We start from the raw sequence: 15,166 nt of genomic DNA on the forward strand, positions 1-15,166 counted from the left end.
TTCTGGGGACTATTTGTCAGATACCGGTAGTCAACGGAAAAGAGTTAAAAAGGAACCATTCAAAGTTGTAAGGACAACATTGCTGAGGAGACCATACATCCCAGAAGATTCATAAATCACCAACTCAACAACAGAAAATCTGTACAGCAATAGACCACACCACCGTGTCGCTTGTAGGGGGTAATCAATGTTTCAATTAACACAGTAGTTAAAAGTAAAGTGAGGAGAACATCCAATTATTTCCCCCGCCAGTAAATTGCGTGTTATTCACTTCTTTATAGAGATACCCATATGCTCTCTCTTCAGGGTCCTGATTTTAAATTACTTTTACGTTTCCATGCTGTACAGAGGGTACATCTTGCCCCCATTCTACTCCTGCATTGGGATCGAGCACTGCTGCTAAGGATCACCAGGGAGGTGGTGCATGCATGCGCCTGCCCCTCATGTCCACTCTAGCTCTTCTATTTCAATCTGAACGAACATGTTGATGAGGGGCCGAAGTATCTAGCTATGGCCCCAGTAGCTCTGATCATGCTTTTAGCCTCCAGCCGTGTCAGCAGCAGCTGTGCGGTCCTAGCACTGCACTTCAAGCTCAGTCCTAGACTAAAAGTCCACCAAGTCACTATAAATTATCCATACAGTAGCTCATAAGCAATGGGATAGTCTAACATCCAAGGGTAGATGTCACAATGTGCTTGCTACTTAGGTGATACTATACATTCTGAGTAGATGTAGTGCATCTGTGGTGGGATCTACTTTTATGCAAGTGTTTCTGGACCAAGGACCAAAGAAGTATCTGTTGATAAGACTTCTGAGATCCCTGTGTGTTGGTTGCCGGTAAACAGTTACTTTGTCAAACCCATTGAATCTGCCAAGTACAGCACAACTTAGAATTACTATGTAACACCTTATACTGCCCTTGGAAAAGTGGAAGTCTGGTACTAAGAAAGGTAGGCTATACAAGTACAATCAGCCAGTCTGCTTATCTCGCTCTTCTCTTTCTCTGTAGGTTTTTTATATTCCTTTAACCACATGCGCGTGGCGGTTTTTCCCGCTGCGCGCTGAAGTTTATAAAACCCCGCGGTTCATGACGAGCTCAGCTCATCATGAGCGCACGACAGGTAAACCTCATGACGAGCTGAGCTCGTCATCGGCGCAGAAGGGGTTAAAAGCCATCACTACACCACCGCTTTAAAATAAGCAATGGTCTTGGGTTTCGCAGAATAATTTAGAATGGATTAACAGAGCATATATAAAGTTGAACTTTTAGGAAATTTTGAAAGATCCCATGTATTTACTGAGGGTGAGCATCTTGAACCTGTCCTGCTTGAGAAACAGATTCAAGATTCGGAGGTCCCGGTTGGGGCGTAACCTGCCATCCTTCTTGGGATTCAGGAAATACCAGGAGTAGCATCCCTGACCCCTTTCCTGCTCCAGAACCATCTCTATTGCAGCTTTTTGTAACAAGACAAGAACCTCCTTCTAAAGGAGAAGCAAATGATCCTCCGTGCAAAACCCTTGGCAAGGAGGATAAGGAGGAGGGAATTTCCTGAAGGGAAGGGCGTACCCATTTTCTACCAGATCCAAAACCTAAAGGTCCGAAGTGATCAATTTCCAATCCTGTAAACAATGGGTAAGCCGGCCTCCCATGGGACCTGCATGATCCAGGATGGCTGATCCAGGATGGTGGATCTAGGGCTGCTTTCCTGCATTACCAGGACGGGTTGGGGAGGTAGAGGAGGAGGAGGAAGAAGGCTGACGCCCGGTTCCACGAAGGCGACCTCTGCCGTTACCCCTATAGCACTTGTACATGGGGTTTTGTTGCTGTTGCTGCTGCTGTAGCGGTCTGAAACCTCGAAAGGAAGACTTTCCGAAGCCACAGTATCTACTATAGCCATAACCCTTTGCCTGACCGAAAGACTTTGCTGTGGCCTTACTGTCCTTAAATCTTTGCAGAGCAGAATCAGCTTTCTCTCCAAAAAGTCTAGACCCATCAAAGGGTAGATCGTGAAGGGCAGCCTGTACATCGGGAGGGAACCCAAAAGACCTCAACCATGCATGTCTTCTTGTTGCAATGGATGAACCCATCACCCTGGCAACCAAATCCGCCATGTCCAGGCCAGACTGGATGACTTGACGAGCCGCAGCCTGTGAGTCCGCCAGCACCTCACCCAAATTTCCCCTTTCTTCCTCATACAATTTTGGAAGAAGTTGTTTGGCAGAGTGCATAAGGGTATGAATGTATCTACCCAACAGACAGGTAGCATTAGTAGACTTCAGAGCCATACTAGCCGATGAGAAGATCTTTTTTGCAGATTGTTCCAACTTCTTGGAATCCATGTCAGCAGAAGTCTGGGGAAAAGCACCCGTGGACTGCTTGGAACAAGAAGCTTGCACCACCAAACTCTCAGGAGAGGGATGAGATGAAAGGAACACTGGATCTCCTGGAGCAGGCCTATACCTTATGGACACCGACCTTGAAACTGCAGGAGCAGAAAGAGGATTGCGCAACACATCAAGGATTGGCACAGTCAAGGCATCATTAAATGGCAAGAGTGGCTCAACCACAGAGGACGGAGAATGAAGCACCTCTGTGAGCAAATTAGGCTTATACTCAGCCATAGGGAGCTGCAAATCCAAGAGCTCTGCAGCCTTCCTTATCACAGTATGATAAGGTGCAACTTCTTTTGAGGGAGAAGCTTTCTGTGAAGCAAAGTCACACTCCGGGGAAGTATCTAGTCCACTTGCCTCACACAAACCCTCAAACATATCCTCTGTATCATAGACTTCACCTTCCTCCATCTCTTCAGCCTGGTAATGCTCCTCCTCTAACAATGTCTGTGCTTCTCTCCACGAGCGCATCTTTGGTTGCGGCGTCGGCGCCACATGCGGCGCCGATGGCTCCGGGAGCGGCGTTGAAGAAGGATCCGTTGTAGTAACAGGCGCCGACCGAATCCGAGAAGGTTCACGGGATGGAGCCGGGGCTGCACATACGGCGTCGACATCTTCGGAGCGGAAACTGCCAAGACGCCGTCGTCGGCATAATTGGCACAAAGGGGGCCTGAGGATACTGGTGAGGCACACCCAATTAAAAGCCATAGGACCCATGGGACCTGAAGGTGCATCAGAGGGGTACGAGGCCCTGGCAAACACGCCATACATCGCATTTAAAAAATGCGGTGGATCCGAACCCGGCGCCGGAAATTGTGGGTACTGATCCGGTTCAAGATACAAACGAGGCACCTCTGGAGTCTGAGCCGCCGGAGCTACAGGCGGGGCCGCAGGAGCGGAAGGAACCACAGCCTCTTCAATATAAAGGTTTGATGTAGTGTATATTTATATTTTTCCTTCTTTTTTTGGGGAGATCTAAACAAATGCTTAAAGGGAACCCTCAATACTAATTGAGTAACAGTCATGCCTTTTTCATTTTCAACATGTTTCCTACATTGTGGACTGCGCCAGTCACAAACAAAATCGATTAAAAGGCAAACAAATGACAAACATTTCTGGTGCTGTTTACTGAGAAACCTTGGCCAAGCCAAATTAATTGAATTCATGTTAGTTTGCTCGTTGATGTTGGGAAATGATAATCGAAGCAAATTAAGTTCTGGAGTCTATCTCATCTTATTTATACAATTAAGAAATTGTGGATACATTTAATGAATTGAGTGACTGATCTGCTCAATTCATTAATGAAGCTATTAGCAGTAATTGCCAGATTAATAGGAATGATGACAACGTGTCTAATTTCCTTTCTCAGAAATACCACTGTGAAAGCAGTAAAAGAAACAGGCCTTCTGTGACATTCATTACTTATTAGCAATTACAACAGGCAGTCTATCCAGGATCTCGCAAACATTAAACCTTGTCAAGGAGAACAGTGCATAATAACTATCATATTTTCTTTTCTTTTAACTTATCTCTTAATTGTTATATCTACTGCACTGTCAGTCATAAAAAGAACCAATAACTATAAATTACACATATAGCCCGTACTGCACACCACTATTCCTCCCACCTGCTGCCCACTAACACAGATGTGAGTTTTGAATAGTACGATACTACAGACTACAGGTCCTGGAATCGCGATAAAATGTGCTTTTGCACTTTAAAAAGCTGTCTAGCCTCACCATGAGGCTACCCTACAAGAATCAACCAAATAAAAAAACATAGAACTTGCAAAAGGCAAAAGCAGAAGCCCAGGTGGCTGTCTTGCAAATATTTCAAACGGGAACATGCACATGAAAGTATTCAGATGAGGTCTTTCTAAGGATGGAATGTGCATGCATGAGGAACTATCCATCTGCGAAGAACATGGCATCCTTTAATGAAGGAGACAGATCTTACAATGGGGGCCATTGAGGCCTTGCAGCCATTGGACTGAGTGTACAGAAAACACCACTGGACTAGTGAACTACTAAAAATCAAGAACCAAGAAATGGAAATCACTGACTGGAATGGAAGGCTGAAGAATTAACCCCTTTTAAAAGTCAATAAGTTTGGGCTTATGGAAAGGTCTAGACCTTGTTACTCAAGAGGAGAAGGTGGTCAGATTACAGCCATGGTTATCCCAATGTGGCTGGACTCCAAAAGCACCCTGTAGCTGTTTGGACAATACAAGTGCCCCCACAACCTACTCAGAAAAAAATTGTCTTTTTAAAGAGCCATGATCCGTCAATGTGATACGCCAACTGGGATATTTGAACTTTCCTGTTGTGGGCAAGAATTTTTAGGCTAAATCCTGATGTGCTGAAAAGATACTTTGGCTATAACACAGCTCATTTTTGTAAGCAGCATAACAAACACAACTAGGTACATTTCCTCAGAGCTCTTCCTAGTTGAGAAAATGCAACAAGTGAGACATTCTTATCTAGAACCTGTTCTCCTGGATTTAAAACCGGATAGCATGGTTGAAAGGTCTGGATATCAATTTGCTTGATAGAGAACACCAGACAGGGTTGAAAGAACCAATCTGAGCATCTCAAGTGTACTGCATAATGAGTCAGTGGTTACAGGCAAGCTAGAGGTACAGGGTGTACGCTGTAGTGGAAACCTTAATAATAATCATACCTAGAGTCCACCAATGTAGAGTGGATTTGAGATGAATCAAGATTAATTTGAATTGTACATTGAATATAAGATCTGAAGAGAAGAAATTATTCTGTGTGTCTCTCATCCTGACGCAAAGTTTCACAACAAAATGAATTCATGTGGACAGCAGTCATATTTTTCTCTTGAACCACAATGTTCAGATATAGTCCTTTGTCTTAAAATCAAAAACTGCTAGTTGCAGTGTTAATGAGATTGTAAAGGTCGATCCCTAAGAGGATATTATTAATACATCTAACGTCCTCTGATCCTCATCAATGGTGGCTCTTGTTTGATGACACAGAACACACTAAAAATGGTAAGTATCTGCATGGGCGACAATGGAGTTGCTGACCTTTCTTTGCCATTTTCCACTGAATGTGCACCTAAATAAGGACCTTCTGAAGCCTTGCAGATGTGCCACATTAAGTGTATGTATTCCCTGTGACAATAAACAAATAGCTAAATCAGTTAGTGAACCTTCTCACACTGAATAGATGCCTTCGTATCCATCTATATTTTCAAAATAAGCAATTTGAAGATTAAGCTTGCCTAAAAGGATTCAAAATGAAACTGTACATCCCAGTATTCTGGCAGATGCAGCCCATTTCTTGAGTATGATGGCCAGACCATTGGGGTCCTGAAGCTGGATTAGGAGTTTTCAACCGAAATACACTAAAATAGCCTCTGTTGACAGCTGCAGGAGTGAATAATGAACCGTGGGGATACTGACCCACCACAGTGTGGTGTTTGGATGTCCGAGTCGGTGAACCTACTAAGGCTGCAAGTTCTATACAGCAGATCAGGGTATGCTCCTAGGCATCGCTTCTACTCCACGTGCAGTGAAAAGAAGAGTACGGAAGCCCAAACTGTTTCAGATGGTGTTGGGAGTATTTTGACCTGTGGGTGTTCTTTACATTGCAAAGCACACCTCTTCCCTTCTGCTTTGCATTTTTTGCCTGCAAGTATTGTTACAGGCATTGCCTTGCAGATTATCTTTGGATGTTTGCTTATCGATTCTTGGAAAGACTTTGTTTGGTTATATAGTCTACAAACAGCTACATGAATGGTGACTGGTAAGGGTAGTGGTGGCACACCAGAGCACAAAGTAACATTGCCCTATTTTGAATTTTTATGAAAACTTCCAGAAAAGCAGTGGGTGCCAATCACTGTGGGAGTGATTTATGTTATGTTGTCTCAGAGGTGTTTTATAGAGTGCACAATTCACACAAAGGGTTTTTCAAGCCAGACAGGACAGCACGGAACCAATCACCTACCTTTACTGCCTCGAAAAAAAATGAGTGAACAGGCAGGTCTCAAGTGCTTTCCTAAATACAAGTCAAAACTATGGTACAAGAAGAGAACTCCACAAGTTGTGAGCAAGTACAAAAAGTACTTTCCACAGACAAGCATGGAGGTCACCTGGTGTGAGTCCTTAATCTCCAATTTTCAGAAGAATCTTGGTCTCAACCTGCCATATTTTACAATAGCAGACCATAACATTTCATAAGGAATGCTAAGGGAGCTAAGTAGACATAAAAAAAACATGTGGTCAGGGATGAGCCATGACGTGCTTTGCAGGCAATCACTCCGGCCTTAGAATAACATAGTGATTTGAAATCTTTTTGAGAAAAGCCTGATAATAAGATTTCACCCTGTTCCAGATTGCACCTTGATGACTGACCTGAAACAGTCTTGCTACAAAGTTGCCTCGGTCAACAGTGACAGCAGGAAAATGTTGGTATTTCTTTGAGTGTGAAACTGACCTGCGCCTCTTCTAAGACCTAATGGTCTTCCAGATATTGAGATGCCTGTTTAGCTGCACGATGTTCTAAAATCTTAGCAGCAGTTGCATGAAGGAATATCAATCTAAAGCTCTCGGAGACATTAAGATCTCAACAGGTTTTTTTTCTTTTAAAGCAAGGAATAACAATTTCCACCTAAAATTCCATCTTCACCGGACCAGTGAGTAGGGACAAATTCCAATTGTCCAAGAGAGGTTGCAAGCTCTCCCCAGTTATACAAATCACTGGATGCGTAGGAAAGTCAAGCCTAAACGGGCCATGGCCTATGCTAATCTAGCAATGGAGCAACGAATAAAGGCAATAGAGACTGAAGAAGAATAGCAGAGGTCTTTAGAAAGGGCCTTTCTCCGATCCCAAAGTCTGTCTAATGGCATCAAAGTTACTATGAGGAAAAGGACAATGGGACACAAAGCTGTAGAGAAGGAGTCAGCAAATAGCCACCTCCAGTCAGATTGGACAATTTCTGCAAGACCTTTCAAATTTCTTTAGACAAGCTTTTTAGTTTTTTTACTAGTGATTTTATTAGAATAAAACATAAAGCAGGTTCTCCTATGTTTGTAATGGTAAAAAGAGCAGGCGGAACGAAACTGGGCTTTATCTTTGGGGCTGCCTTTACACTTCCAGGGTCATTCAGAGTTTTTGAATGGAATTCTGTTTCTCCAAGTTTCTCCTTGTAATGTACAGTCCTCCGATGAACTGTTGAGGTATATTTAGTTCCTATGTATTTGAAATTTGACAAAATGACATATCAACAAAAATATCATAGACCTTTTGCATCGGAACTGCACTGCATAACCAAGCCAGTAAAAGCACAATAAAACACAACAGTTACCACCACAAATCATGAAGAGGATGAGTTTGCCAAATCCAACAAGAATTGGTGTGAATAACCAAAACAATATAGCATAACATTTTGGTGGCATACATGCGGTCGCCTAAAGGCACATCCATTAAGTAATTTCAGGCATGCAAAACTTGCAGCAAACAATTTTATACAGTCACAGAAAATCATACAGATTTTCCAAAATACAATCGATATTCTTTGCATTTGGCAGAACTCTTGATAGCAGCTGATCTATTGGGTATGGAAAAATCTATCCAAGTGTCCTACCTAAAAGCTTCAATGAGTCGCTCTACTTTCTGGGCTTCGCCTTGGACACGAATATGAGCCTGAAATTTTCGGAGTGCTTCATCCAGTTCCATTGCAGAGAAGTCCATCTCATCCACGACACAGCTGGAAAGAGAAAGCGAGAAGGGTTATTCAAGTGGCATTGACCAGGAACAAGCCAGAGTATTACTGCTTCACTAGAAAACAAATGAAATACAGAGAAACTGAAAGGTCAGCCATGTGCATAATGGCGGCAGTCGCAAAGATGACATACTGGATGCATGTCGATAACTGGGCAGTTATAGTGAAAATAAGCAGGACATAACTTTACTTTACGACACTATTATTGGCATGAGAAGCAGAGATTAGTGTGCAAAAACTTAATTATCAGCTTCAGTCATTCACGCCAATCGTTTGTCACCACTCAGAGCCCATAAAATACAATATTGATTTAATAATGATTAAAAAAAAGATGATAAAAGACCTTGTGGGTAGAGAGAACATTCCCACAGTGGATGAGAAAAGGCTCAGGGATTATCTCATTTATGGGAAAGGAAAGTTATAAATCACCTGTCCTCATAGGAAGTCTTAAATTAAATTCAGTGACACATTACAGACTGCATTTCCCATCGCCATGACTTAAATGGAGAACAATTAGTGTCTTGCAATGAATTACCTTTTCCTTCCATTACACATTTTCCCATATTTGTCACGTCCAACTGGAATCTGGACAGGATGATAATAGTTCATTTTACTTGTCCCAACTGACATGCCTGCTTACTTGGGTTTATTCACTGGAAAGACATTACCATGACTTGCTGTTGGGGTTGACACCTCTGGAAAGACTATCTTGTTTGAAACCTGGGCTAGTGATGGTGGGGCTTCAGTTGCCGGAGTAACTCTTACCAATCTCTCTGTTATACATGGGATTTGAACTCTTGTATCTCAAGTCTAAGAAGAGACTGTATTTGAAAACACGGTGGACTTCACTTCAACAAAAAACTGGTGCTTCTTTTCATAACATGGCCAAGGTAAATTGAATAATTCAACAATTAATCTAGCCATTATGTCTGTACTGGGTTGCCATGATCTGGAAAAAGTTAATAGAAAACTTTCCAGTGGGGCCAAGATTGAGGACAATGAGTGCTAAACATTTGCACATTTATGCCAGACGTCCATTAGGACAGAGAAGTAAAGTGCTAAAGGCTGATGTTCATGGTTAAGGAACTACGTGGTTTCTTTTCACGGAGGGGTTCTAAGCGGCATCGCAAACCATGAGAGCAAAATTAGTTCATGATGTACTCAGAATTTCGAGGTCGAAAATAAACCCCTGGTTGGCATTTACCTATGTTCAATTTTATGTTGCATAAGCTCCTACGCGGAGCCCTCTTCCACACATGGCTTCCTCGGACTGCTCTCATTTGTAAGCAAAGTAAAGGGTGAGCGGAGGTGTCAGAGGCGGTCATAAAGAACTTTGCAAAAGATGTGGCAGGCAGCCGCAGACAGTTTCTTATTTCTACAGTTGAGAATCAAATTGGTTATCAACTGCACAGAAGTTACATAAAAAGCTTCTTCTATAAATGACTTCTTCAGGAGGCCAAATACAACAATAGACAATCCCTGTGAACAGGGACCTCAAATGCAATCAAATAGGACAGACAAGTAGACAAATTAACGAGTGATTGACTGAAGAGTCGTGTACTGTAGCTAGGTATTCCTCGGAGGCTACTCTTCACCCATTATAACTTAAGAGAAAAGAAGTTTCTAAAATATAGCAGAATATAGAATTTCTACAATATAGGCTGACAAATAAGCTAGTGATGAGAGGGTGATAATGGCCGGAGACCATCCACGCATTTTTGTTATCCTTAGGAACCCTAAAATAAAGATCAAATTGATTGGGCAATCCCGAAGCCCGTTTTAACTGTTCAGGATCTGACCCCAATTTCCAAGATGGAGCTTAAAATATATGATCAAAATCCACACCTGTACACAGCGTTACAAGTGGTTTAGAAGTGTACCCAATAATGATGCATACCACAAAAGGGGGTGACGTTACTGCTACCAGATTGAGAAGATCACATTAGAAGGTAGATTAAGCTTCTTCATCAATCTTTGCATGTGGTAGAGTTGGTGTTAAGGCCAGCCTTCATTTTTTTTCTATGGAAAAAAAGTTGCAGTACCAGTGGTTGGTCTTACGTGGTATTTGACTAACTCCAGGGCTGGGCTGGAGTACATTTAAACCATCTTTTATAGGCGTTCAGTGGAATTACAAGGGTATTTTGTGAATAGAAACAGTTGTCTTACTCTTATGTGGGTGCGTGATTTGCATTAGCATCTCCCTCCTGAACCCCTCCTTAAATTTACCTTAACACCACCGACTCTATAGGTCCCCTTTTCCCACCACTCCCCATTGTCCCTTCAACATTTTCTAATAAAACTTATACTAATGGGTGCGAACATTTACGTACATGAAAGATTGGTGAAGAGGAGGTGGAGGTCTCTAGCCATAGATTTGTGAATAGTGTTCTGTATTATGTGATTTACAACTACGGTTGTACTACTTTACGTGGTCTAGAAAGCCTTCTATAAATCGGGTCTCATATGTAATGATCAACTACCGTAAGGGTGGTATGAAGTCAGAGGACCGGAGACCATTCTGGGTATCTGGGTACAGAAAATATTATGCCAAATCCAGCTGTTGGCAGCTGTTATGCAACATGTTCAGAAAGAAAAAAAATGATTAAGAGAGCATTTTAAGTCAAGTCAAGTCAAGTCAAGTCAAAAAGGCTTTATTTCGACATAAAAAATATCTTAAAAAGCGTACATACAATTAAAATTCATTTTAAACAAATAAGAATAGGACACATATAAAAAAGACTCCTTACATGATAAAAATCAGCAGATAAAAACACGATTAAACTATTTGTCTAAGTCTTTTTGACCGAATCCGCCATGCCCACCCAAGATACTTCGAGGTGGCGCATGCATAAAATGAACGAGTGTCTGAAAGTAGTATCCTTAGTGCCATATTACAATGTCTTGTTCCCAGTGTTTGGCACATGGGTTTTAGCCATTTCGTCCGTGGAACTTTATAGACAGGACACTCGAATAAAAAGTGAGGGACAGATTCATAGCGCTGTGGGCAGAAGGGGCACCACGGGGCAGTCTGGTAGGGAATTTTCCAATGACTTGTGAGTTCCATTAAGGGAAGAAGACCTATTCTAAATTTGAAATACAAGGATCTTTCCCATGGGGCAGAAATAATGTCCAAATACAGTTCTCTGAGGGGGACATCTTTAAACTCCATAAAATTTCTGGACGATTTACAAATCGTTACAGAAGAGTTTCTTTTATTTGCCACCCAATTCCAATAGAGTTGTTTTAGCATTAGTTTGGGCGGAGCCGTCTGTTGATGCCATGCTTCTTCTAGGCCCAGATTGACAAGTAATGCTTTGATGTCCCTTAACCATTTTATTTTTGTCCAACCAGTGGATTTAATGATCTCACGCAGGCCATCCGCATAACTTGACAGCTCAGGTACTCTCCAAATGCGGGTCCACAGAAGCAAAGGGCGTAACTTGGCTTGGTCCTCAATCGCCCGACAGCCCATGTCTAGTTGCAACGGCAGGATAGGGACAGAGGGACCGAGGGACATCAAACTTCTCAAGAAGGTGTTCTCAGCTCGAGTAAGATCTTTCATGTTTGACGTTCCCCAGAGTTCCGCCCCATAGAGAGCGGCACTTACTCCTCTGGCCGAATAAATATCCATTACTGCTGCTATAGGTTTCGTGGAGGCTGCTCTTTGCTCTTTCAACAGAGCCCCAGTTACTCTTTTCAAACTTAGCAACATTTTGGTCAAATGATGGTCCCATTTCATCGAGTCCACCAGCCGGATACCCAAGTAATCAAACGTTTTGGTCCTTTCCAGTGCAACAGACCCTAGTGTTGGTGGGGGGCCAAGTTTTTGCGGGGGATTCAGGATAAGATACTTTGTTTTGTCTGTGTTAATGCAGAGTCCTCTTTGCTTGCAAAAGTCATCAAAACCAAAGAGAAGCTGCTGAAGTCCCATCGGGGATTTTGACAGAAGTAAAGTATCGTCCGCAAAAAGCAGGGTAGGAATTAAGCGACCTGCCAGACGGGGTGCATCAGCTGGTATCCTGGTCAGACAGTCCACCACCCCATTCACGTAGAGCGAGAAGAGTGTTGGTGCAAGTACGCACCCCTGTCTTACACCTCTGTTCACATCTATTCTTAAGGTCTTTTCACCATTCGGCCCCCAGCGAATTTGGGCATAGTTTTTTTCATGGAACCTCATAATCAAATGGAGCAAGTAAGATGGCATACCAAGGTCACACAAAACCTTCCATAAGTTATTTCTAGGGACCAAATCGAAGGCTGTGCGGAGGTCGATGAAGGCCAGATATAAGGTACCCTTCCCAATCACGACCACCTTCCAATAAATCATAAGTAGCCTTAATGTTTGTTCGATTGTTCCCGTGCCAGCTCGGAACCCAGCCTGAAAATCTGAAAGAATCTTGTTTTCCTCTGCCCACTGCTGGACTCTGGCTAAAAGAACCTTGCCTGCTACTTTCTGCGAGCAATCGATCAGGCTAATCGGCCTGTAGTTCGCTGGGTCTTCTCTTGAGCCTTTCTTATGCAGAGGGACCACCTCCGCGGCCATCCATGAAGCAGGCAGGGGTGCACCCGCCATAGCAGCATTTAAAACTGATGCAATTAGCATACTCCAATTGCCCAAGTCCATACGAAGCAGGTCACCAGGAAGGCCATCGGGGCCGGCCGCTTTGCGCGGTACAAGAGATTTTATTGCACCTTCTGTCTCTTTCCTAGTAAACAGGCTTTCCTCGAAGCTCCCATCACCTCGAGAGATATGAGGTAGAGCGAAGTCCATTACCTCTGCTACAGGAGCTGTATACAATTTTGAAAAATGTAAATGCCATCGATCCTCAGTTATGTTACAAGTGATGACAGTGTCTAGGGGTCTATTTTTCTTGCGTATTAGATCCCAAAAGCCTCTTGCATTTTTTCCACCACTGGCAACACGAAGTTCCTGCCAAAAAGCGTCTTCCCACTCTCTCCTTGCCAACTTTAGCTCCGCTTTATACCTCTTACGTTCAGTGGCTATTAGGGTCGCATCTCCACTTTTTACAGCCAATATTAGTGCTTTCTTTCTAGCACGACACTCTTTTGAGTACCAGCCAAAATTCCCATGCCGCTTATCAGGGTTATTAAATCCCCTTTTTATCTTAGCTTTAAATAGGCCCCCAATTGACGTCGAAACCTCACTAAACATTGCTGTAATATGGTTTGGACTGACAGGCTCATTTTCCAAAATTGCACAGGCCCCAGAGGCAACAGCACGAATGCAGGAGAGTTTTTCTTCATCGATTGCCACTTTATCCCATTTTAGTCGTCTTAGACAGTTTGAAGGGACCACCCCTCCCAAAGGCATTGGCACAGGTGCATCACGATCTCCACTGACTAGATGACTCTCCCGCCACCAGCGTGTTAGGGATAAAGAAAGTGCATTATGGTCACTGTCCAGGGAGGGTAAGACTATCATGTCCATCATGTGGGCCCAAAAAGAGAAATTTAGAAGGATGTAATCTATCCTGGATGAGTGCCCAACCCTATTGTATGTATGTTCCCCTGCTATGTCTGAGCGTGTTCTCCCATTGGCTGCTCTCAGGCCATACTCAAGTGTAAGGGAGTTTAGCTGAATAATTCTGGGTGTCCATTTATTTATTATTGGAAGGTCTAATGACGGGACGCCTCTCCTTGAGTCTTCATCATACAAATCCAGAGATTCATCAGGCAACAGAGGCTCAAAAGTGCAATTGAAGTCTCCCATGACCATAATTAACGAGTCTCCACTGCACTCACCTAGAATTATCTCTAAAGCAGAAAGAGTTGGTGAGAATGCTCTCCCAGAGGCCCCACGTGTATAGATATTAATGATCTCCAGTTTCTCGGCTTTCCCTGGGCAAGTTATACTCAAGCGCATCAAATCTGGGGATTTTTGGGGATGATGGTATACTCTCCATCCTAAGGAAATATTTACCCAAATTAAGAGACCTCCAATAGGGCGACCTCTTCCCGAAGCTGGGATGCCTGCCGGGACAAAAAAAGTGGCATAACCCACTCTGTGCCTTGGTTCCACGCACCACGTCTCTTGAAATGCACAGACTGCGTGGGGCTCAATGAGCGCCACCCAGTCCGGGGTATCCAGTTTGTTATTTAAGCCTGCCACATTCCAGCTAATAACTTTCAAGATTGAATGATGCAAGGATTCCCCAGACCCTTCTACTTCATCCTGTATAGTCTGAAATTGTGCTCCATCCGCTAACTCAATAGTCTCAGACCAATCGCCAGAGGAGGAAGGCATAATTGGATTAAGCGAGGGTTGGGGTACAGGAACATTAAGCAAATTTACCCGCTTGGCTATGTGTGGTGTATTAACCCTAAGCAGGGGGGTGTTAAAAGCTACTATATCGCCAAGTCACCAACCCCAACCCTGAGATGGGGCTGCTTGGGTGGGTGTCCACTCCCTTGCTCTGGCATCCAGGATTGGGTTATGTGGGAGCCATCCACCTCTACCCCCACCTTGCGAGAATTTCTTATACCCCATTAGGGGGGGGGGGTGATAGAAGTACCCCAAGTCCCTGGTTTGAATGTCGCAGAAATTATGCTGCGACTGCTGACTGCAAATCATGCCTGCTACTCTAGGATCATTAAAATTAATCAGCACGCAGTCCCCCATTAGGTTTTTGCGTCTATTACCAATCCAACCCACACGACGGACAAAAGCTATTCTACCATCAATGTGCCCTGGGAGGGGTCTATTTGCTTTGAGCCAGGAGAGCGTTTTACGTTTAAGGTCAGAATATAACTCATTGGAACCTTCATCAAGCTCAGGAACCCCCGTTAAAATCACCACATAGGGCTTACAACCAGGGGGGAGGCTAGCATTGGGGGTTTGCCTTTTTGCCCTATCCTTAACAGGGGATTTTACTACAATTTTTGCCGGAGGGTTGGATACAACCTTATTAGCAGGAGTGGGAGGGGATGGTGTTATATCACCCTTTGTCGTGGTCGATATATTTCCTGCTGCCGTGGCAGTTGGAACCAAGGACTTGATGTTTGA

At 43.5% G+C, this 15,166-nt stretch overlaps 1 protein-coding gene across 13 annotated transcripts in view; it reads right to left on the reverse strand.

Moving 5' to 3' along the window:
* Positions 1–15,166, reverse strand: part of IQSEC1 (IQ motif and Sec7 domain ArfGEF 1) — a 492,992-nt gene that overhangs the window by 66,425 nt on the left and 411,401 nt on the right. For all 13 annotated transcript variants that reach the window (XM_078661440.1, XM_078661441.1, XM_078661442.1 and 10 more), the window contains exon 5: positions 8,005–8,127. In XM_078661440.1, the coding sequence (XP_078517566.1) occupies positions 8,005–8,127 (123 nt within the window). The remainder of the gene's footprint in view (positions 1–8,004; positions 8,128–15,166) is intronic.

The sequence above is a fragment of the Lissotriton helveticus genome, chromosome 9 (genome assembly GCF_964261635.1).
Source record: "Lissotriton helveticus chromosome 9, aLisHel1.1, whole genome shotgun sequence".
Lineage (NCBI taxonomy): Eukaryota > Metazoa > Chordata > Amphibia > Caudata > Salamandridae > Lissotriton > Lissotriton helveticus.